This window comes from Drosophila subobscura, chromosome U (genome assembly GCF_008121235.1).
Source record: "Drosophila subobscura isolate 14011-0131.10 chromosome U, UCBerk_Dsub_1.0, whole genome shotgun sequence".
Lineage (NCBI taxonomy): Eukaryota > Metazoa > Arthropoda > Insecta > Diptera > Drosophilidae > Drosophila > Drosophila subobscura.
This window is the reverse complement of record NC_048534.1, coordinates 17,443,041-17,466,465: the sequence shown is the minus strand read 5'-3', so window position 1 is coordinate 17,466,465 and position 23,425 is coordinate 17,443,041. Positions and strand designations below refer to the sequence as shown.

At 43.0% G+C, this 23,425-nt stretch overlaps 4 protein-coding genes across 5 annotated transcripts; 1 reads left to right on the top strand and 3 right to left on the bottom strand.

Moving 5' to 3' along the window:
* The first annotated feature begins 7,109 nt into the window (after positions 1 to 7,109).
* On the top strand, positions 7,110 to 8,572 carry LOC117899991. The gene is made up of 2 exons (XM_034810160.1): positions 7,110 to 7,920; positions 7,982 to 8,572. The coding sequence occupies exons 1-2, from the start codon at positions 7,148 to 7,150 to the stop codon at positions 8,319 to 8,321; spliced, it is 1,113 nt and encodes a 370-aa protein (XP_034666051.1). The 5' UTR covers positions 7,110 to 7,147; the 3' UTR covers positions 8,322 to 8,572.
* A 5,106-nt stretch (positions 8,573 to 13,678) lies between these two features.
* LOC117899993 (protein croquemort) lies at positions 13,679 to 16,149 on the bottom strand. Of its 2 annotated transcripts, none has more exons than XM_034810164.1 (4): positions 15,705 to 16,149; positions 14,831 to 15,628; positions 14,678 to 14,771; positions 13,679 to 14,618 (listed from the first exon to the last, which is right to left on the bottom strand). In XM_034810164.1, the coding sequence occupies exons 1-4, from the start codon at positions 16,142 to 16,144 to the stop codon at positions 14,442 to 14,444; spliced, it is 1,509 nt and encodes a 502-aa protein (XP_034666055.1). In that variant the 5' UTR covers positions 16,145 to 16,149; the 3' UTR covers positions 13,679 to 14,441. The 2 variants fall into 2 exon arrangements, with proteins under 2 accessions (XP_034666055.1, XP_034666054.1); XM_034810163.1 differs by having other exon boundaries at positions 15,716 to 15,806.
* An 818-nt stretch (positions 16,150 to 16,967) lies between these two features.
* On the bottom strand, positions 16,968 to 18,807 carry LOC117899990 (protein croquemort). The gene is made up of 5 exons (XM_034810159.1): positions 18,632 to 18,807; positions 18,268 to 18,570; positions 17,396 to 18,207; positions 17,244 to 17,334; positions 16,968 to 17,180 (listed from the first exon to the last, which is right to left on the bottom strand). The coding sequence occupies exons 1-5, from the start codon at positions 18,758 to 18,760 to the stop codon at positions 16,986 to 16,988; spliced, it is 1,530 nt and encodes a 509-aa protein (XP_034666050.1). The 5' UTR covers positions 18,761 to 18,807; the 3' UTR covers positions 16,968 to 16,985.
* A 1,326-nt stretch (positions 18,808 to 20,133) lies between these two features.
* LOC117899992 (phosrestin-2) lies at positions 20,134 to 22,542 on the bottom strand. The gene is made up of 4 exons (XM_034810161.1): positions 22,324 to 22,542; positions 20,636 to 21,443; positions 20,437 to 20,566; positions 20,134 to 20,379 (listed from the first exon to the last, which is right to left on the bottom strand). Exons 1-4 carry the CDS (start codon positions 22,430 to 22,432, stop codon positions 20,335 to 20,337), a joined length of 1,092 nt encoding a protein of 363 aa, XP_034666052.1. The 5' UTR covers positions 22,433 to 22,542; the 3' UTR covers positions 20,134 to 20,334.
* Between the last annotated feature and the right edge of the window lie 883 nt (positions 22,543 to 23,425).

Genomic DNA, 23,425 nt, shown 5'->3' with positions numbered 1-23,425 from the left:
GTGTAAGAAAATGGTCTCTTGAAACTTGGCTGGGAAACACAAGTTGCCGACTCATTAGCAGCTACTTAAAAACTACTCGAGCAACAGCTGTCAGGTGTGCTCGTGCCACATACAGTGTGCCCTGCCAGGTTGTATTCAGACTGTCGCATAACGGTGGCAAATGTCAACATAACGTTACATTCAGGCAAACTGACAGGCAGGTCTCCATGGGCCAACAGCTCTGCTCCCTGGTTCCTGGCTCTCCACTCTCTGGCGGTTAATTAAAAAATGGAATGCTGCCAACACACCAGAAAATACTGTATAAAAAAACCAACCTGTGCGCGTTGAAGTCCTGCTGCAGCGAATCAGCGTATGCGTAAAGTTCTGCTTAAAGCTGATGATTAATGTGCCGTTTTCTCAGTTAGCTACTAAGTTTAGTACACTCGAAAACACTATCTTCCTTTTGCTGCGTTGCACCTGTCAATGAGCTCCTTAAATTGCAATTTGAGAAGATAATTTAGAAGAAATGGAGCTGGAGCTCAGCGCTGATTATGTGTACTTAATGCCCAACTTTTTCACATTGTCTTACTTATTTTTCTCCGTCTGCTCTCTGAAAGTTTAGCTGCATCCCTAATTAAATATGTCTGGAGTCTTACTTACTTTACAGTCAGCTCTACGGGTATTTTTTTTTTCAATTCCAAGTTGGTTGAATAATTTTAGTAAAAATGCGAAAATGTTAATGCCTTCAGAAGTGTGGTCAGTGAAGAGATAAAAAGTTATTCAAGTTGGTTTACAATTATAATTTAATTAGTTTCAGGTGTGTGCCAAAGAGGTACTTGATAGAAGTTATAGAAATCTAAGTGTTATTTCATTTGTTGGCTAATGGAACTGAGGAGTAAATAATAACAACATTAAAATGCAGTTAATAAAAGGTTCTTCCATTTATAAAAAGCCACCGAAAAGCTTCCAGACTTCACCCGCTGATGAGCAAATGGCCAATGGACATAATTTAATACCAATAAAATGGTTTGTCTTTCGTTCAAATTAAATTTCACACTTTTCATTCCTTTTCCATTTCAATTTTTGATATTATTCCCTGACAGACCAATAAAATTGTCACATTTCGCAACATGTCTCTGGCAGTTGTGTGCGGTTTGAAGCTTCTTCTGGCTACGGCTCTGGCTCTGGCTACGACTTGTTGTTGGGTCAGTTTATTGTTTGCCGGGGAATACCACTGGGGAGAGGGCAACGCCTGCTTCATGTTGTTTTCGGGGGGGGTACGAGTATGCATCATTGAAATATGTTTTTCGTTTACAGCAGCAGCAGCAGCAGAAGAACAGAACAGAACAAGGGAAAGCCGAGTGCAAAAATATTTTAGCAGCAGGAGGGGAGCCGCAGCAGGAGGAGCCTCCTGTGGTAGAGGCACGTTACCGCAGCAGGCGGCCGACCAAAAACCAAACATTAAAAAAAAGACAGAGAAATACCAAAAGCAAAACCTTCATTAATCTTATTCAATGTCCGGCACATACTTTAACCCGATCCAGCCTCCAGACCTACAGTCCTCCAATCCACCACATCTTCAGCATTCAGTCCTCTCACATATGTGTGTGTCCTGTGTGTGTGTGTTTGTTTGTTTGCCCGCAGAGGGGTCGAAGTATAAACAATTTGCACATTTTAAGTTGATTTCTTTTCCAGAGTGGCGCATCCTTTGCGCGCCCATCGGAGGCGTGGAGTCCTGCAACCTTGCAACAGTCACGCATTGCATACGTGTGTATTAAGCATACGCCATGCGGTGCGGTGTCCTGCGATCTGGCCTCACGGCTGCCATCGGAAAAACAAGCAACTTTATGTGCATTACGTGCAGACAAATAAACATAAAAACGCAATCCAAGCAATCTCAAGTATCTGCAAAGAATGGTAAATGGTAAATCTTAAATTATTTCGCACTTTCAAGCTGAAGGTTGGCTTCTCGATGGGCAAACAAACCATTGTAAAATGTTGGAAAATCAATTAGCCATGACATCTGCATAGATAAATAGAAATTAAAAGCTTTTGCGGATTAATAAATGGCCTCCAAAAGTCAACACAGTTGGCAGTTGTTGTGCATGAATTAGCATAGTTCTAGATGGAAATATTCCTATGCAGCAATCGCTCGTTATGCATGTGACAGGTGTGTCCGTAGTCACGTGAAGATATGTGGATTGGCAATTCATACTCAATTCATTGGCTGCACAGCGGATACGGATTGCAGAGGTGGTTTGACAATTCAAGTGGATTTTGCTTAATTAAAACATGGCTACCACTGCGAATTAATGTTTATATTGAGGCACTGGTAGATAAACATCTCAATGCGTGAGTAATTTAACATAAAGTTAAAGTAAATTGAAGAAATCTTGTTTGAAGGAAAGATTATCTTTTCTAGAAATAGTTGGAAAATGCATTTTTATAGTAACTTTTCCTCAACTTACAAATAAAAGTGGTTCCATACCACGTTTGACTTTCCCAACATCTATTTACTTTCACATTGAGGTAGCTTCATTGTGTTCCAATCATAAGTAAATCCCTTCCACATGAACTTTCGCAAATGCGCGGCCTCGCCCGCTCTCCCTTCATCTTTCGCTGCTGGAAACTTTTGCTCTTTTTGGTCCTTGGCAGCTGGCAGTGTGTATTGCTTTCAAATCATCCTCAATCTTGCGGCTTGTGGATGCCTTTCAGTCTGGAGACTAGAGAAATCAAAAGACACATTGTGCGCCGCCTGGCAAGTGCATCATGTGGCAGACTGAGACAAACAACAATGTCGCTGCGGCTGTCATTGACACACAGTGATAAGGACAGAATGACTGGAGGATGCAGGAGTTTCCCTGCACATTATGGAAATGGACGTGCCTTATGGCTGACAGCAGGGAGCGTGTCGGGTTGGCAGAGAATGGCCAGAGCCAAAGGAAAAGCGGCGGCATTGCGCCTAACACTGAAGTCACAAAGTCAATTCATGGCTGCTGCAGTCGACGCACATAAATAAGCCAAAGAGGTTGGCAAATGTCTGGTCTGAGGACTCGGGAATCTGCTGGAACTGCCAGTAAACTGCTTTGACTGATGAGCGGCTTTCAATGGGGGGCTAAACCGTCGAGACCGCTGCTGGATGGCGCATTAATTTGTGTGCCACTCGGCTGCAAAAATCCTTTAACTATTACCTCAAAGCCTGTCTGACTCACAATTTACGTAAAGTTTTTACCCTGCAAAAACACTCATTCACTGCTTGAGCAAATGAAACCCAACGAAAAGAGAGAGGAGAGAGAGAAAGTTTTATAAAAGTAATAACAATGGCCAACTGACTGAAAGTTTATTACAATGATGATCATGCGGATGACGATGATGGCAAGAATGCATTAAATTAAATACAAACGAAAGGAAAACAATTCTACAAAGCAACAAAATCAGCAAAGAGTTTTATTTTTGTGACTGCTTTATTTACATGAAGTTTTTCATTTGTTTTCTTGTCAACATCAGAGTGGAAAAACAAAAATTGTCGTCCTAGCTGGAGAGGAATGTATTCTGAAATTGGATTCACTTTTTTGGGACATTCAATTGAATTTATTATGGGATAAGAAAATATTTGTTCGCAGGCCATGAAGTGCAACCTGCCAGACGAGCCTTTGTGCCTAAAGTAAACTATAAATAAAAATTGGAAAATAGCAGTGCTCTCCCCTTTAAAAAAGTTTAAGTTCATCCAAAAAGTAGTCAACATAAATAAGCTGCAGCCGAAATCCTTTTCCAGAATTCTGTTTTCTTTTTATGTACATATATTTGCCTCTTTTTTAATGCGATTGCATTTAAATTTATGGCACAGACAACAAAAGTGCAAAACCTCCTTCTCTTTTCTTGTTTTTTTGGCAGTGCAATCAGAAGTGTTTGAGTGCCGGAAACAGCTCGTTTTTCTCAACTGAGCAACACGTTTCGCCTTCTCGGGCGTCTATCTGTGCTGTTTGCTTGATATTATTATTGCTGTTGCAGCTCCCGCAGGTTGCATGCATTTCCACTTGATAAGCAAACATGAAGGAGGAGAGGAGGACAAAACCCAGCGCGCAGCAATGGCTGCGGCAGCGCGAAGGCTGGCAAGAAAAATCAACACAAGCCGGAAAATATGCATGTATGTACTTTGTTACCGGTAGATTTCCATTTTAGATGGCAACGTCGTCGCCGCTCCAACGTTGTTTATATTTATGATTAGGGGCAGGGCTGGGCTGGGCTGGAACGCCCACATTTGTGTGAGGAATAACCGAGACCAAAGTCGCGGAAATCTGTGCGCCACATGCAAGCCAATCGAATGTCACTTAATTGGCTTTTTATGCGACACACTTTTGCCAGGCGGGGAAAGACTTTCTTCAGCCACTAAATTTCGATCAAGCGCGGCGCAAGAAATGCATTTGCAATTTGCAAAAGCGGCAAGGACATTGCCATATTATTTTTATGGGGCGGTTATTCATAAAAAACTAACAGAAACAAACTCTAAGAAAGGAAGAAACTGCAGGTGAAGTTTTTCTCTGGCACAGCCCGAAACCTCAAACAATTGCTGGGGAATTTGGCTCTGATGTTTTCTACTTATTTGGTGGAACGCTGAAAGAAATGGGGAAAATTCAATTAAAACTGGACTGATGACTTACCAAACCGATAAAAAAGATCATGTCCTACTCCAAAAGCGTATTCCATTGTGGATGTGGATATTCCCTCTAAAAATTTGGCAAGTTCTTTTTTGGCAGTGTACTTTTTATTGGTGTAGTTTTTTAGCCCACTCCGGCAATTTTCACATACAACTTGAGTAAGAACAAAACAAGTTGTTGATCACACAAAGCTGAGTCGAGTCGAGACCAGACCTTACCCGACCCATAGCCAAAGGCAAAGCCCTCGACCAGGAGCAGAACCAGAGCGGCGTCACTTCTTGTTTTCACCATAAGTTCAAAGGTAGTACAAGTGGGCACGACATGCAACCAGAGGGGGCATGTGCATGGGCAGGGGCCTGGTGGCCCAGACTGCCGCCAACAACTAAAACAAAACATTGACATAAATACGTGAGCGCTGCTGTGGCTGTGGCTGCGGTTCCAACAAAAGTTTGCTGTTTTTTTTGCGAGTTCCCTGAAATGCCCTTGGAAAGTAGGTATTACAAATTGCTGATGAAGTCTGCTGGGAATGCTTATGCGGCAAAGTGGGTGTGTCAGATTCGAGAAGAGTTTTTCGCATTTATCGTATGCGAGTGTTCATCGTGTTTAAAGGTTTTGAGTGGTTTTATTTTTGGGGAATTCAGTGATTAGACCAACATGAGGTTAGGCATGAAAGGTGTATACATTTTAAAGAGTTACTTTGTACAGTTTATTTGAAAAGAAGTCAACTAGAATTAACGATTTGACATACTCCAATTCGAATCGTGTTCGAGCCATATACAACTGTGTTATAAATTATTTATTTCATACCAGAAAACTGCCACTCCCAAAGGGCATCTCCTATTTATTCAAACAAATTTAGCATTTTTCCGCATTTCGCCTTGTCGATCCCATTTTGCTTGCTGCTAACGACGTTAGTTTGCTCCTTTTTTCCACCTTGTTTTTGCTTATTAGTACATAGTTTTATTTTTATGCGACGGCTGCACGAGTTTTTTGTTGTCCCTATTTTATTTTTCTTTTTTGAAGGTTGCTCTTGCTCAACTCTGGCTATGGTTTTGTGTGTTAACTGGGCCTGTACTTGGGCCATAAATTTTTGAAACTTGAACGCAAATGTGTTCGTTCCATGGTGTGCATTGTTGATGTGCTGTTGCTGCTGCCGTTGCTGTTGCTGCTGCTGCTGTTCTTGTTGCAGTTTTCTTCCTTCCATGAAAATGCAAAGCTGAAAAATGTTGCTGCGAAACAGTTTCTCCTGGTTTATGCGAACATTTTTTGTTCCGTGTGCCTCTTGTTGATATGTTAATCGGGGTGTGCATGCCATTTTAATATTATTTGGTCGTTTGTTAAATTTTAACGCCACCTCGGCAATATTTTTTCGTCACACACTTTGCGTTTAGCGTAAATTTTAAAATACGCAACTGCAGGGGCATTTTATTTTAATTAATTACGGGAAGCCGCCAAAGGTTAAAAAAAGAGCGAACTATGCCACAAAATGTTATGCAAATCGGGAAACACCCACAAATATACAATTTACATACAGACACGGATATGCTCCTCCTGGCGCTCCCTACAAAACACAATCAAAGGTATGCCTCATATAAATGCCTCAAATTTTATTGTTTTACGTGCGTGGAGGGGAATTCTGTGGGTATCCATGTGTTTGTGCTTTTTTTAAGGAGCATGAGACCTCATAAAAGGTGTAAGGCTGCCATAAACGCCTCGTGTGCCTGTGTGCGTGTCATAAAATGTGCGTAAAACTTCCTTGTGGCATTTATTGATAAAACGTTTGGGCAATGAATTTCCATTTGAAGAAAAAGGCTTAAGCCAAAAGAGAATAAATGGAAGATGGCATTGCATATTTCGAATATTTCGACAACGCAAAATTCATTTGACAACAAATAGAGAAGAAAAGGAATTTCCTCTTGAACTAAAACAAACATCCTTAGGGTGAAATGCAATAGAGCTGTACATCATTTTTTAAGATGATTTAGAACAATATGAATATAAATAAATAAACTATAAATGAAATAACTGCTGATTAAACATGGAGTATGGATAGATATTTATGTGTAAAATAAAAAAATAGTCTATGTTTTATTAGATTTATGAAGAAGAAAATAAACTCTTGACTGTGAAATATTTCTGGGAGAATAAATGTCAGGAATTTCGGCAATTATCATGATTTTCATGCACTCTAGTTGACACAACACATACATGTGTTACACATCCATAAAACCAACTGAAAAGTGACTCACCTCAGCACCCACACACTTCGTCTGTTCTTATAGTATTTCACAATCACTTCAGCTATTTCCAGGGACGCAACACCCACACATAACACACAAGTTCCACTGGTCCAGATACATTATCATTATCTAAGAACTTCCATGTTCTATCGGCAAGTGTCAATGCCAGTTATCTACCAGCCGAAATTGATATAAAAGCAATGCTCAGCAAAAAATGTTCCAATCGAATCGCGACGCGTCGCATTACACTCGCAGTTTCAATTTTACAGAATGGAGCTGCTCCATTGGTTGTGTGGCACCTTGACGGTGTTGCTTTGGGTCTCAGCTGTCCGCTGTCAGGTGCAGTGCAATGCGGGGACAGCAGCCCGACAGAAACGCATTGTCATACGCAGTCCGGGAGCGGGGCAGATGGGCGACTTGGACAGGTGCCAGTACAGGGTGGCGCCGTGGAGTAGCCAGGTGTGTCAAGTGCGCATTGATTTCGAGCGGCTGGAGCTGCCGCAGCCGCAGCTCAACGCCAGCACAGGGACAGTGGAGTGCGGCGACTTTTTGCAGGTTCAGCGCTTCCGCCTTTGCGGCCGCAGCAGCGGGCAACATCTATACGTGCCCCTGCGCTCGGGTCAAGTGCTGCAGCTACTTTTCCGGCTGGCCACGCCGCTATCCCGGCAGCAGTCCACGTGGCAGATGACCCTTACTCAGCTGGAGTGTCCCCGCGATTCATTGGCGGTGTCCAGCGCCCCAAAGTCGGAGGTGCAGCAGCCCAGAGTTCGTCCTTTTCTGCCCTATCTGAGTAATCTCCTGCCAAGGACCATATTTGGTGGACAGACGGGCATAGGTTCTGGCCAGGGTCCAGCTGCACAGCTTATCCAGAGCATGACCTCACCTTCGCAGGCGGACTTAGAGCTGCTGGCCCCGATGGGCTGTGATCAGTATTGGCGGAGCCAGACGGGCGGAATTGTTAGCTTCAATTTCGCAGGTGGCATCTACATGCCCAGCATGAGATATTCCATCTGCGTGAAGGGAGCACTAGACAGTGAGATAAGGTATGGAATTCTTATCAAGATATGAGCATGAGTCACATGTTGTAAACAATTGTAACCACAGGTACAAGATCGAACATTTCGAGCTCTCAAAAACAGATTCGGAGAGGGCTGGGCCCGGCTATGATGCCGATTGCCGCAGTACTGTGAGAACGCCGGGACGCGTATCGGACTATCTGCTTATACCCAACTCGTACGTGATCAGCCAGCCAGAACTGCAGCCCACATATTACTGTGGCAACGGGCTGGCGGGACAGGAGCTCGTTGCACGTCCGCCATTTGTCATTCACTTCTCCAGCGATGCGCAGACAAGTGCATCCGAGACGGGATTCCAGCTGACCTACGCAGTCCGGCAGTCGCCGGAGCAGATGCAGTTCCAGCAGCAGCAGCAAGTGGAATTGTAAATACAGCAGCCAAATTGGCATAAATAAAGCCGTAGTATTAACTAAATCAACGCACACAAGTCACCCCAAATTGACATTATTAAATGCCACACTGCAGTGATACGAATGCTCGCATAATGTCGGATGTCGGGGCCGAAAACAAAGCATTCCATGGTCACGGATTTGCCTTAATTAAATGGCCAGCTTCGACATTAAGTCCCAGGCATCTATACACATAAATACTATATTGAATGCACAAATAAATTATGGAAAACCCAGTGGCAGAAATGGCATTTGGTTGACAATTGTAGCCATGTGCGTTTAGGGGGGGGAGGCGGCAGGCGGCAGCCACAGTAACATTGACATTTGAATAGAAGCATATTTCATAGCTGATTATATCTATCGATATTTTGTATACGTTTGTTTGAACAATGTCTGACTGCAGGACATGCTTGAAATTAATTTCTCTTTTTATCTTCTTGGGCGTTTGATAAATGTCTTGCGTTGGTCGAACACTTCCAAAGTTACTCAATTGATTTTGAGCTAAAATTATGTTCAGCATATTTATAATAATTTGGGGCAAGGCAATGAAATTTGCCACAGAAATGATTGTTGTTCTATAATTGTAGAATGCTGTATAGAATCGGGTAGTATAATTTTGTATACAAACCGAAAGAAAGGTAGCGTTTTATTATTGAATTAAATACAAAGTAAATGGTACAAGAAATTGATTTTTCAACGTCGCTTCGTTTGTCGTCTGGTCTCTCACGCGACCTTTCGTCGGAGCACTAAGCACTACTTGGTGGTGGGAGGCTGGACTTAAACTCTAACGGCGTCTCTCTCGCGCGATCTGCTCTTCGCTCTCGTCTGATTTCGTTCTCCGTCGTTCTTGCTTTGCGCCCTGCTTTCGTGTTTGGAATTAACTCTCCTCCGCTTTTGCTTTACGCTCTGCTGTTTGTGTGGGATCGCAGCCCACATATTTGATCCCTATCCCCATACACCATGCATCTCTGTCATTGTATAAACGATATGATTTTAGGTTTCGAAAGATTTTTGGCACCACCCTAAGCTCAATCCCGTCCACACATTCAAGCGACTGCCATGCACACGTGGGATATTTACATATATAATTGCAGACTGGTGTAACGTGTTTGGATATTCCGGCGGACTATCATGCTGGGGGAATGGGAATGCCATGCCCCATACCATTAGCATTCCCCTGGCCATTGCCAGCTCCATCCTTACATCCCTTTTCACACATGACTACCGAAGCGGATGCAGGAGCATTGCATGAGGGGGACTCGTAGTGACATTTTGATGCCAGCACAGCTGCCACACTTGCCAGGCCATGTATTTTTAATGAAAATTTAACAAAATTTCTGCGGTTTAAGTGCGAAAATTGTTAAATGCCCAAAAGGGCTTTCCACCCAAACTCTGAGTGTTGATCGATAAATTTTGCGGAAACGCATCCGGATGTGAAAAATTTGCGACTGAATTGATTGAAAACATTTCGCAATGCTGGACAGCCGGGACTGCAACAGCTGTGCATTAACACGAGGCTGGAACAAATGTTTCGGGTCGGGCAGAGGAGATCCTTAGGCTGCAGGTGCCCCGCAAAACGGATATAAAAAGGAAAGATGTGCATGCAAAATTGTTCCATCATTAAAGCCATCTGCGTCCACAGGGACAGGACAGTGTAAAGTGTCTGGTAAACAGAATGAAATTGCATTTGCATCGATGACCCGAACACTAGGGAAAATTGCCTTTCAAATATGCATAGTCATATGCTACAGCACGATGCCAAACACAATGTAATGCATACTTGCAGGCTGCTCCCAACGATGCTCCCAACTCTCTGTCTCTCTCCATAGAAAGTTATGTAGTCGTCGTCCGCTATGGACACTCACTCCTCTGGCAAACGATGCTCTGCGTTTTCCCCTTCTAATGTTTCTATCCTCGGGCAGATTGTTTTTTTGCCACAACAGCAAAATATGCTTCAGCATCTTGGACTTACGGTCTGCCCCTGGCTTCTCGCCAGAACCCACAACTTAAAGGCTGACTTAAAGCTCAAAACCATAACTTGTGCAGCGCCACATCGAAACTTGAAAGCACTTTACGATATATCAGCTATGCCAGTGGCTTTCCATTCACTGCAAACGCCAATTCGGGGCACTTAATGCTGACTTCATTGAGGCACGAAGCGGCAATTAAAACGCTCGACATGCACACAAATTGGGATTCGCATTGTGTGGCACTCGGCGTTTGCATATTATGATGCTCTCGGAGCGGCAGCTGAATCTTCTCTGCGAAAACAACGACTGTTGCCTTGGTGCAATTTTAATTGCAGCATGTTCAAAGCTGCCGTAATATAGCTTCCCAAAAAACAGTTTTAAATTAATTTAACGTGGCGCCATAATTAGTTTTTAAAATTTAAATTAATACTATTTGGTTTCTGCAACAGTTTCCGTATATTATTAATTACCATTTACACACTTTCCTGAAAAGCAACCATCAAATGCACATATTGTACAGGTTTTATATTAGGTTTCATATTAAATTAGTTTATGCTGTGAAATGTTCCACAATTTCAATTAGCCAGAAGTTTGAGCTCACTAATGTCTGGTTTCTGTATCAGTTTCTGTGATTGTTGCCTTGTTTGGCAACTGCCAAGCTCCGGGAATGGAAAGCGAAAACTGAAAATAACAATCATAAATATTGTTTGGCTGCCCCACGCACCACCATACCGTGGCATAACCTGTTTTTATGAACACTCTACACGGACAATAAAAACGGGATTCACTAACAGTTCGAGGATTTTTTAAATTGAATTTTTAAACATTTTTGCAGCAACATATTTCGGGGCTGTTGTTTTGGAGTTAGCGCGCAGTGCTGTGTGTTTATTTAAGCATTTTTTTGTGCAGATTTCCCTTCTGATGCTGTCAACTTTGTAACGTCCGAGCCACCGCCAAAGGCCCAATGCAATTTTCGCTGCCAACAAAATGGCAAAAAAAAAGATCCATTACACATGGCATAGAAAATTGCAGCATAAATTCTCACAGAGGGAAAAAAATGGCGGAATGGTAAAAAAAATGCAGGCGAATTGTTGAGGCGAAACTGCGGTTTCAACATTGTAGTTAAAATGTCACAAATTATTAATTGCATTCGGATTTATTTAGCGGCCAGTATTTGGACATATTCCGATTAAGTTTAACATAAATGGCTTACAGCAAAAATTAGGTAAAAAATATTACGAATTTTATACTCAATGAACATTGACAGCAATTAAAAACGAAATTAAATAACATAAAATACGAATTTGTTTCCTTTTTACTTATTTTGCTTTACTTTTCCGTTTCACTTCTTTAACCGCAATATTCCAAGTTCAAGGACTGCCCCACAAAGACGATAAAAACTGACCTTCGCCATCAATATCATGAACGCCTTATCTGTAGCTGAAACCCAAACATTCTCACTAACTTAAATGCCAATTAAATAACATTAAATTGTGCGAAAAATGAACCTTAACAAGCGGATCTTTGTCCCATGCTCCACTGAACAAGTCCTTGAGCCGAACGACTGTCAACATGACAAAGGAAAAAATTAAGCAGCTAAACAGGGTTTTATGGACGGGCAACAGAAATAAACAAACAAGGCCAATGGAGTTGGGATCCAAAGCAGAACCAGAACCTCAACATGACCAGGACCCAGAGCCATAGCCAGAGACCAGATCCGAGGCAACATGAGACTGGGACACACTCACAGTCATGCCCCGAAACCTACTCAGACTTGGACAACACACAAAAGCCAAAGCCAACAACATAATCTACGGGTTGTCAGCAGCCCAAAAATACCATAAAGGCCGGGGCCAACATTGCCTGGCCCAGTGTGTCCGGAGAGGTGTACGAGGACCGCCCTCCTAGTGGGTGGGCGCCACAGAGCAAACAAATTAGTATGCAAGTCAGGCAGCAGATTAGGACACCGAAGTTTTTCGCGACACAAACGGGCAGCAGTCGAAGGAACCGGACAGCAGGCAACAATGGCACTAAGCAACCAAATACACAAGGACCCACTCTACCTATTTGTGCTTTCAAACACTTTTTTCTCTTGGCTTTGGGGATTTTGTCGAAATAATGAAGTCGGTCACTGACGCGATCTGTTGCTTGTTAATGGTTAGAGGGATAAAACCGCACCAGACAAAGTCATATAGAAAAATGTCAAGAGAGCGTATCTCATGGGTATTCGATTCGCTTTTTACCTTAGCTTTATTCCTAAAGCAAACTAAAACAAAATAAAAATTAAAAAATCTACTCCCAATCAAAGAATAATTGAGCTTAATCGGCATCTTTATTGTACCTAAAAAATATGTGTATATAAATCTATCGGTCAATAAATGTTTAGCGACGATCAAAAGAATGAATTTTAGTGTGTCACAACCGAACACAAAAATTAAATACTTTCAGCCATTGTAAAAGCCTAGGTATTGGCATTAAAAAGTATGAAAATGTCAGTCAGTCTGCGTACCTTGACAACCTATTCTGTAAAATGAAATGCGGTTGTTGTTGGCATGGCATAAAGGCCAATGTGGCTGCCCTCACAGACTGTTCCTATCCAAACGGTAGGTTTTTTTCCACATTTTTTCGGGTCTTTTTTCGGGGCGTTTGTTAAATATTTCATTAAAAATTCCTCTCACAATTGCACATTGCTGTGGTTACTTGACGGGAAAAAGGAAAATGCCAACATAGAATAGAATAAATCTTGAGCCAAGGCCAGAACGGACTCCATTCAGCCAGAAATCTTAGCTCCTTCTTCAAGTTTGTGTAACAAGAATTATTATTCAAATGGAATTGCTATTATCACACATTGGATGTCAACATTCAAATAAATAAAATTTCATCAGGAACTATTATTTAGTGTGTAAATAAATAATTTAATAAATGTAGCGTGCGCTAGACCATAAATCAATTGTTGTCTCAAAATGTTATGCAGAAAACTTAATAACATTTAATAAACCAAAAACTGAAACGATAAACGAAGCTGGCAGTGAAATAAATTTAAGTCAATAGTCAAAGTGTGTTGACATCCGTTTCATTTCGTCCTGACTTTGGCAATTTGTCAAGGTTGTGTGTTGGCATTTTATTTACTCAATTTTGAAATTAAATTATGCATGAATATGTGCCACATATTTCTTTATACATAAAGTAAATTTGTATATGAATTTTTGATCAATGGCAAATAGTTCTTGGCTGTTGACTTTCTGAGGAAATTGTATTTCTTTCGATTTTTCAATCATGATTTAATATCATTTTTAATTAAAATTTAATGCAAATCATATTTTATTCTGCTTTATTTAATGGATAGCAATTAATTTGGGTGCATCTATAGCATTTTCACATATTTTAGAAAATTATACTCTTAGCTAACATTTTTTCTGGGAATTTCTTTAACAATATTTTGTGTTTTATTGCTTCGTGGCTTCGCCCCCTGCCGCTAAAAGAGATTGTACTAAAGTTATGGCCGACACATACTGGGACTCATATAATTTTCATATTTTCATACATTGTTTAACCTGAGCTCTCCGCTCCGCTCCGATCCACCGTTCCTTTCGTTCCCATCGTCCGAACCAAGCAATGTGTGTGCAAAACGTAAGTTTGCGTGCTTGGTGCATATAAATTAGTCGCTCATAATATTCTTTTGGCATTTTTCAAATTTCCAGTCCGGTATTTGTTGCCTTTGCCTCTGCCTCTGCCTTTGGTGTTGCCTTTCGACTGGTGAAAGAGTTCGTACGCCGTAAAGTATGCAGCTTACGTGCTCAAGGCCCTCACTGGCTCCTCCTCCCTCACCGTCACATTTTGGACGGACATCACGAACGAAACAACAAAAAACAATTATTAACATATTAATAAATTTTAGCATATTTGAAAGGCCATAATTTTGTGTAATTCTAGATGCTTGCAGCTGGGCAACACCTGAACGAAATTGGATAATCCAGCCCCCCCGGGAAAGTAATTTGAATTTTTTATGGCTCTTCACCGCCTTTAAATAATTTAGAGTGGGTGATAGCTTTAAATAGTCCACAAAATACTTTCTATGATTAGCGAGATTAACGCTGAATAAACGGCATAAACAGTCTTATCGGTGCTCTCAAGTGGTGTTGACATTTTTGTCCTCTACTTTTACTTTATCAATGGGTGCTGGCTTTTGTTCGTTGTGCCATTTGTGAGTCCTAGTTAGGTACACGCCCACCGCTACCATGGTGAGTCCTATGAGGAGTAAAGCTATTCCCGTGTATTGTCCAATTCGTGGAACATTCAAAGCAAGCTAAAAATCAAGAGGGCAATAGTATTTACAGCTTAAGTTTCTATGTAAGGTTTTCTTACCCTAACTAAACTTTTCAGATTATCATCCATCTCGCCATGCAATACCAGTGAAAAGAGCGGTGCATAATGATCATATGCCACATCTTTGAAGAAACTATGAAAGGCAAACAATAATTTACAATTAGCAAACAATTAGGACAATTTTTCACTTACTCTATGGCCTCATCCCGCACCACTCGCACACTAATCATCAGCTGTCCCCTTAGCTTTACGGGTGCTCCCAGTGTGGGCTCCATTATCACATACATGGAATGCTCCAGAGCGTTTGGCTGCAGACCAGTGGTGTTCTCCCTGTAAATGCCATCCGTCATGTGGAAATGGGGATGTGACATATAGAATGGACCATTATAGGTGGCTGGTGAAAAGTCCAGCACTCCGTTGAGCGGACACTCGCGCTTGCCAACGCAAAAACATTTTGTGTCCGCGGACAGCTGCCCGTTGTCGAGGGTTAGTTCTGTGGAGACATAGCGCCAGGCATCGATGCCATCAATTGTCACGTTCTCCTTGGGATATAGATTTAGAAAGCGCCCTGCATCGGGCATGAAAATCGAAGTAGGTCTATCCCACTGTCGGTCCGGTGACCATAGTTCCCCGGTGCTGCCATTGACCTTTCCGCACTCTCCCGAATAGTAGCCCGTGTGGTTTTGGCCCTTCCACAGCAGTAGGTCTCCCATTCGGCTAAGATCTCCACGACCCGTGTGTATGGTAAAATTTCCTTCGGCTGTCTTGGACTGGTTCCGCTCATAGAACCAGCCGAAATTGCCGCTGGGAACGGGCAGAAGCGGGGAGTGCAGCTGCTCCACAAAGTCCAGGAGCTCGTTGTAGTATCCTTCGAAGAGCCATTCTCTGGCTGTTTGCCTTATGAAGGTGGAGCCACCCTCTCGATTGAGGGCAAAGTTCATTACCTTTCGCATTACGCGTCGATACTTACGCGAAAAAAAAGAATGCTGTCTAAAGCGGGAAACGGGATTAGTGCTTTGACAGATGGCGGCATTGAGCCATTGCTTTTCCTCTCAATGTTATTCGCATTGCACTCACCACAGCGGGAAAATCCGGGGTGACAACCACATCCTCCAGAGACCCATTCGATTTATCGGGCACAAAATGCCAAGTGCGTCTTCCGTAGTAGGTCACCTTGGGTTGCTCCCACTCCAGGTCCTCCTTCACTTTGTAGTCACTGAACGTATACGGCCCCAATTGCTCAAAGTTTGGCTTAACTCCCTCCGTGTTCAGATCCTCTGGATTTGTCCAGTTGAACAAATAGAACGAACTGTACAACTGCATGGGTGTGGCGACCCAGCGCTTGTACATGAAGGAATCTGGAGCCAGCGGCAACATTTCGAGTATCCACCGACGAGATAAACTTGGCCACCCGGCGACTAAGAATATTCCCAGCACAAGTGTCAGGCTTCCCAGGGTAAAAACCCAAATCTTCTGCGCGCGACCACTGCAACAATTACAGCACATCGCGACGGTTTGAATGCAACTAAACAAATGCCTACCATTTTTGGCAATATTTATATATTTTGACTCAAAAATATACAAGATTAAGATGATCGGCATGTTGATTATGTTGCGAACAAGATTAGATTCCGAAACGACCACCACGGGACTCTCTCTACGTCAAAAATGTGGCTAATTTATAATTAAGTGGTTATGATTTGGATTAATCAGCTTAACAATTCTAACAATACCTACATATCTAAGCAAACCTTATCAAAAAGGTATTTTCAGACTGGTTTGAGTGAAATTAGTCTCTCAGCGATATAAACACCCATTTCAAAGTGAGTTTAGTGTAAAGGTGGTGTCTTCGTCGCATTTTTCTCTTTCCGTTGTTTATTCGATTTGAATTATTTCGCTTAATGGACAACCAAACATGTTTTCTCTCCTGTCAGCAGAAACAATAACAATCAAAGAGTGCAGAACGTGGAACGAAACGTTTGCTTTCTCTTTCTTTAGCTAGTTTCCCTGAAAGCCAAGAGAGAGAGTGGTGAACAAGTGGTTGGTCCTCACCACATCGGACTGCGTCATTCACCTAACACAATTTCACTCAGCAAACGAAGTTTGGAGAGTTCTTTAAATCTGGCAATCTCTGCGACAAGCAAAAGAGAATATTTTCATTACCAGAGGCTCTCTTAATGCATGAAATTCAGCAGAAATACATTTTATTTAAATTTATTTTAGAAAATGTTTTAGACACAATTTTTTTTGTGTTTACTTTTTCGAAAAAAAAATCAGATTTAGCTCAATAAAATTTCTTAAATGTCTAAAGATCACAAAGTTGTGTTTGCTGGATTGTACTTGATTTCTATTGATCACCAGGTACCACTGCTGTTTCAGTATCAATCACCTTATTATCTCTGAGCGCCAGTCTATCAGCCTCGGCTTGTCCACGCCACTTCCGCTTGCAAGTCAACACAGTTCCAATAATTAGGAGGATGCAGCCCACACAAAGCAAGCCCACTCCAGTAAAGCGCGCAATAGCGGGGAGACTAAGCGCCAACTGGAAATATATGTTGGGTAATATTAGAAATGTTTTGCAGTAGCGATATGAACACCTATGTACCTTCAGTTCGGAGGCAAGTTCAGCGTTTATTTGCGCCTGACTGGATGTGGTGAAGAGTGGAGCATAGAAGCTGGGCACGCCCTTTAGGATGCTGTTAAGTGAGGGAAACAATTAGCAAAAATATCCACAAAGAAATGTATTTCAATGCTTACTCGATGCTAGTATCTTCCTCAATGTACAAAGTGATCATCACATTGGCCACCACCTTTAGGGGAACGCCCATTCTACGCTCCATTATGATATAGAAATTGTTCTTCTCGTACTCAGGATCGAAGCCGGTGATTGTGTTTGCATAGCTCTCATCGGCGTACATAAAGTGATCGGCAGAAAGATACATGGGCGCTCCATCAGCGCAGGGTCCCAGAGAGGTGGCTCCGCTGGCGGGACAATCATCTGGGAACCTGTCAGCCGGACAGTAGCACTTCATGTTTCCATTCAGCTGTCCATTGTCGAAGGTGTTTGGGGTTACTTCGTATTTCCAGCCCTGAATGCCTTCGATTTCGTAGCTCACGCCCGAATACTCCAGATTGATGATTCTACAGGTGTCCGGAATGAATATGGTGAGAGCTTTCTCCTTCGGCTCATCGGGCACGAAGAGATCAGTGGTGCTGCCATTGAGTCGTCCGCATTCACCGTCATACCAGCCCGTGTGGTTCTGCCCTTTCCAGTACTTGATTTCACCCATCTCCTTGATGTCACCGACTCCAGTGTGCACAGTGAAGGGTCCCTCGAAGTCCTTCGATCCGTTGCGATTCAGGAACCAAGCAAAGTGATCGTCCAAGATTTCAGGAGCCAGCGGATTGTTCAGATTCATGGCATAGTGCAGGAACTCATCATAGAAGCCCTCAAAGAGCCACTCCGAGGCGGTGTGGGTGGTGTACAAAGCTCCTCCATTCGCATTGAGTGCTTGATTGAACATAAATTTGAGAAAAGCGTTGCTGTTCTTCATGGAAGTGGCAGCAGCCTGGAAAACATTTTAATTTGAGCAACCCTGTTTGGCGGAGATATCTCAAGCTCGACTCACGATAGATGGCAGATGGGGCCCTGTTATAATGTCTGTTTGCTTTCCTCCCGACATCTCCTCCTCCCAGTACCAAATGCGTCTGGGGTTAAAGGTTACTGTGCCATTAGCATGCCACTCCAAGTCCATTTTCTTGCGCTCCTCCCGGTAGACGTACGGACCCAATTGCTCGAAAATGGGCTTCACTCCATTGTCCTTGACATCGGCAGCGTTAGTCCAGTTCCAAAGATACATATGAAGGTATACGGGAATGGGCAGCTCCTCCCACTTTTCAAAGGTCTTCGAGTTGGGCGTTAGTGGCAATGCCTATAAGATAGTTGACGTAAAGTGCTGTCCAAACTGTCCTACAGTTCAGTTTCCAGGCTACCTTCATTATCTGCGAGTCCATAAAGCTAGGTCCCCATATTACGGACAAGAGTCCGGATATGGCCAACAGTGTCCCTGTGCCGAAAACCCATACCTTCTGTTGGGTCACACCACAGCAACGACAGCACATATCGATGGAGGCGAAACAAAGACTGCCAGCTGAATGCCAGACGATCGATACGAGCCACCGTCTTTATTCATCGTTCGTCAGCTAGATTATCCCCTTCTCAACAAACCAGTTCCCTAATCAGCCAGTCTGCCATATTAATATTCGTTTTGTTTGGTTTGCCCAGCCGCAAATCTGCCCCCCAATTGAAGTGGCTGTTAACCGCACTGCAAGACCTTCATAAGTGCAGACTAGAGCGTTATCGGAGCTCCGAGCTACTTGATGTTATTCGCAAAATAGCAGCACCTGGTGACTAAATTTATGGTAAATAATGTATGGAAGTATTCCTATTTCAGTGCAGTCTATAAACGTTCATGGAACTCCCACCTTTCGTTATCTGTACATTTTTTAAAGGGTTCTTCTTTGCGGGCTTCCTTGTATTTGATTAGGGTACTGATTAGGGATTAGGGTAATTACTAACCTATTTGTAAACCAATCAAAACTAGTTGGTTACGGTCAACTATTTCCAAATTGAGTTCCCGCCATCTTATCGCTTTCGACACTTAAAGTTTGAATGCACTTTTGCTATCACACTTGTAAAGTGCCATAAAGTTCAATCCGATTAAAGAGAATAATTTAATCTACTTATCAAAGTACTGGCCGATTAAGGCAGTGCGAAATCCATTTGCAAAATTTGTTTGTCAATCCAGTGTGAGTTGTACCAACTCATGCCGACTCATCAGAGTGTACGACGACACAGCCACAGACAGATATTTTGGCCACAATTTGCACACGATGTGCTAGCCACTCGTGATACTCGTAGCTATCGTAAATCGTTGTAGCTAATTAAAGTCGCCAAAAGCCAAATGGCTCCAAAGCATTTAGCAACTGGAAAATGTTTGATGCGCAGGAAATGGGAGCTGTTGAAGCGGTGTTCCCGTGTTGTGAGTTGCAGGAGCCTCAAAGGATGCTGCAGGGAAATAGAGAATTAAGTTGATGCAAGAAAAGCCTTCAGTTATTGTAACATTAAATGAGTTCAAGAGTACCACAATATAGACTAAAACACTAAGGAGTTCCGCATTCTGCAGTGAAATACACACACAAATATCGCACATTTGCTATCTTCTAGACTGCTTGCTCAGTATTCATTTCCGTATTAATTTTGTCTGAGTTTGCGAATAATTGAAATTTCTTAGCCACAAAACTAAACCCCACTGTAAGCTTCTTGCATCAAGTATAATACTCGATTTTCCCATTGCACTTCAATGAATACATAATCTGAAGAGACTTTGCCTTGGGAAGTGCATTAATGAATGCATTTTGCCCTCAGGGAGTGTGTGGGATTTTGGTTTGAGAATTTAATAGGCTCGTAAGACCAATGATCTGCTCGGTTCAGGTGTCTTTTGTCCATATTTAATGGTTTGTTGAGAGTTATATTTATAGTACACATACACACATATTTAAATATTGATTTTGCTATATAGGAAGAGTACGACGACTGCAGTTCAGAACATTATCAGCAACATCAGCTTTTACAAAGGCCTACAAACATCGGTTAAACAAATAGAAATACGCATTTTGAGGTAATCTTTTTCCGTTTAGGCATCAACAGAGCCCTCAGCTTCCAGCGCCTTTCGGTTGGGCTGTAAGGAACACAATTTAAAATATATTTTAAGTATTTTTGTGTGAATCTCACTCACCTTTGGGTGCATCAGAATGAAAGGTAGCTCGGCGCACAGCTCGCCGCCCAGGGCGCCCAAGAAGAGTTTGACTTTCACAGCATACGAGACGATTATGCCAAAGGCATCCCTAGCATCCTGACTGGCAATGCTGCAGAGAGAAAGATAATCCTTTAATATATACAAATACTCATTCAGAATATCCCATCCCTGTACTCACAGTGTGGTCGATGCCAGGGCTGTGTCCTTGCGCTTGATATCACCCTCCACGGCAATGCCTGCCCGATCACAGTTGGCCACCAGAGTGGGCACCAGGTACATGACTTTCTGCAGACTGGAGCCCGGATTCAGGGGGCAGCCCTCGCTCGTCTCCATGAATGCAATCGTGTTGCGGAACTGTCCGTTCTGGAAGAGCACCACATCCACGCCCTGCTGCACCATGGCCTTGACCTTCTTCACAACCTTGTTGGAGTTGTTGCGCACGCAAATGTTGACCGAAATCTTCTCCCCGTGATGGTACAGCTGCTTGTCCAGAGTCACCTCTAGCTCCAGTTCTCCGGGCGACAGGAGGAAGTCCTTGCGGACCACAGTGCAGGGCTGGATGCCCTGCTTGGTGGGGGCGTACTGCACCTTGCGGATGCCCAGGTTGATGGTGCTGCGGCGATGCGACCTGTCGCAGTCGCTGTCACCTGTGAAGATCTTCACAAAGTACTGGACGCCACAGGGCTGGCTCTCGTCGCTGGCCTTCTGCTGCAGCACCACCGAGGCCGGGGAGCTGGGTGGCATCTGCATGACGAAGGGATAGGCATTCGAGCCGAGCTTCTTCAGCAGACGCTCCTGCATCTTGGTCAGCTGGATGTCCTGCTTCTGCGGTGGGCACACCTGCTGCGAGACCAGAGTCAGCTCCTTCTGGAAGCGAAGTCCAATCATCTCATCGTCCTCGCGCCCATACCGAAAATTGCACACCAACTGCACAAAGATCTTGCGGTTTTGGCGCACGTATTCATCGTCCAGCACCACGATGCCATCTGCAAATGGAAGCCTAATTAATTGGGCATTACAACAGCCACAAAAGCAGCAGCAGGGAGCAGCAGGGAGCAGGTCCTGTACCCAGTCACGTATCCGTGTTGGATTCTGTTTGGATTCTGTATGGATTCTATGGTCACGTAACTAATAAGCTGCTTTTGTTGGTAATGCAACTATCGGAGGTTGCATAAATGAGCGCTTAATTTAATTAGGCTTTAGTCAGAGTAAGAATGTTTGTATGAAGTTCAACCATAGCCATTTGGTAACAAAAGAAAATGCTAGCTTCCCGTAACTGAAAAGTAACATTTTACACATTTTATCTTATATACAAATGCATAAAAACTGCAACCGCAACATTAGCTAAAACAACGACAGTACCGAGAGCATTGTGAACCCTCCCTTTCAGACTCTCCATGTCTGCAGCTGGTAGCTTTGCAGCTTGCAGCTCTCTCGATTCAGTTCTCGCGCTCTCTCTCTCTCTTCCTCTCTACCTAAGCAGCAGCTTTACACGCTCGCACGATTCTCTCTAGTTATTATCTCCCTTTTGATCTGTCCCTGAACATCATCGCTCCCCCCACGCACGCTCTCTCTTACACTAACAACAACGCAGTTGTGAGACAGAAAGTTGACAAGACGGTGCGTGCATGGCGATCGTACAAGCAGTGACCAAAAACAAACGGTAAAGTGCAAAGAAGACAACGAAAGGGAACACTGCAAGCAATTTCGTGGTGAATAACCAAGAATACACTGCAAACAAGATCCGACATATATTTCACTCATGTCTTCACTGTTTTTGCATTTTTGCATTAACCACCGATTAATGTGTTTATCCGCTCAGAGCGTTCTCTCAGGAGCTGTTAGCTTCCATTATGTTTTACCTACCGATTGGCTCCACTTGCGTCACAGAATCCACAAACTCACGCCTATTCATATAGAGCGTGATCATGTTGTTCGGGGAACATTTCTTAAACACCTTGAAGTTGACCACCATATTGAAGCAGTTATTCCGGAATCTGTTGGGGAAATGTACTGAAAAAACTATTCGCGCTCGTCGATTGTGATACGCCGCGTTGCGTCGTTCGCGTCGTTATTAATTAGCGGCCGTTTGCAATCCGGCATTTATACCACGGGGCCTTGCCAATGCACCTGTAAATTCAATTAGCCGTCGCTGCTTTCGCACACTACAAAACCACACAAGAAAACCAAACAAATTGCTGACACTCTGCTCTGCTAAGGCTTCCCTTTCCTCGTCTTTGATATTGACATTGCAACTTGTACGGGAAAATCGATAGCGGGGGGCGCCAATAAGTAATAAACGTACCACATGACGGCGTTAGAAATACTCAGAATATGTACATATGTATATCCAGTCGAATCGATAGCTCATGCGTATTTTGGTTTGTTGTTTTCCCCATTTGTTTTTCCGATTCCAAGCGAATGACGCAGTTGCACAAAAATATTACATGACATTTCCCTTTTTCCTGTATGCGTAATTTTCCTTTTGCTTAATTTAATTGTGGCTTTTATGGCAGTCTGCTAAGCACTGATAGCACAGGCGGTCTGCTTTAATGACAGCAGTTAATGCTGAGAGTTCGTTCCGATTTGTGGTCCCTGAATTGAAATTGCGAAAAAATATGCAGGATTCTGAAATCGTTTCACAGAACAGACAACAGAGGGGAATTCTAACCGGGAACTTTAACAACAATTACTAAAAACTTCGCCTTTAAAGTCACTTCTGGACTCTTCTGTATATTCTGTTTATTCAATTATGTAAAAATATTCCAGACCAAGCTTCTTCTTGGAGCACTCCTGCCCAGCTTTGTGCAACGAAATCACATTAGCATAAAGTAGGCTACTTAGCAAAGTCAATGAACGTAATTATTATACTCCTGACATTAAAAATATGAACAAAGTTGTGTGAAATATATTGTTCTTTATTGTGTGGCCTGGGTCCCGTGCAGGAGGACAGGAGGTCCAACGTATC

What these genes read in the sequence shown, in the direction of transcription:
- LOC117899991 (XM_034810160.1), top strand. Translation starts at nt 7,148, where the DNA reads ATGGAGCTGCTCCATTGGTTGTGTGGCACCTTGACGGTGTTGCTTTGG. An exon ending in GCACTAGACAGTGAGATAAG is followed by an intron (nt 7,921 to 7,981) that starts GTATGGAATTCT and finishes TTGTAACCACAG; the next exon opens with GTACAAGATCGAACATTTCG.
- LOC117899993 (XM_034810164.1), bottom strand. Translation starts at nt 16,144, where the DNA reads ATGTGCTGTAATTGTTGCAGTGGTCGCGCGCAGAAGATTTGGGTTTTT. An exon ending in GTGCGGGATGAGGCCATAGA is followed by an intron (nt 14,772 to 14,830) that starts GTAAGTGAAAAA and finishes TGCCTTTCATAG; the next exon opens with TTTCTTCAAAGATGTGGCAT. An exon ending in ATCTGAAAAGTTTAGTTAGG is followed by an intron (nt 14,619 to 14,677) that starts GTAAGAAAACCT and finishes CTTGATTTTTAG; the next exon opens with CTTGCTTTGAATGTTCCACG.
- LOC117899990 (XM_034810159.1), bottom strand. Translation starts at nt 18,760, where the DNA reads ATGTGCTGTCGTTGCTGTGGTGTGACCCAACAGAAGGTATGGGTTTTC. An exon ending in TGGACTCGCAGATAATGAAG is followed by an intron (nt 18,571 to 18,631) that starts GTAGCCTGGAAA and finishes ACTATCTTATAG; the next exon opens with GCATTGCCACTAACGCCCAA. An exon ending in AACTTGCCTCCGAACTGAAG is followed by an intron (nt 17,181 to 17,243) that starts GTACATAGGTGT and finishes ATATATTTCCAG; the next exon opens with TTGGCGCTTAGTCTCCCCGC.
- LOC117899992 (XM_034810161.1), bottom strand. Translation starts at nt 22,432, where the DNA reads ATGGTGGTCAACTTCAAGGTGTTTAAGAAATGTTCCCCGAACAACATG. An exon ending in GACGCAAGTGGAGCCAATCG is followed by an intron (nt 21,444 to 22,323) that starts GTAGGTAAAACA and finishes TTCCATTTGCAG; the next exon opens with ATGGCATCGTGGTGCTGGAC. An exon ending in TCATTCTGATGCACCCAAAG is followed by an intron (nt 20,380 to 20,436) that starts GTGAGTGAGATT and finishes TGTTCCTTACAG; the next exon opens with CCCAACCGAAAGGCGCTGGA.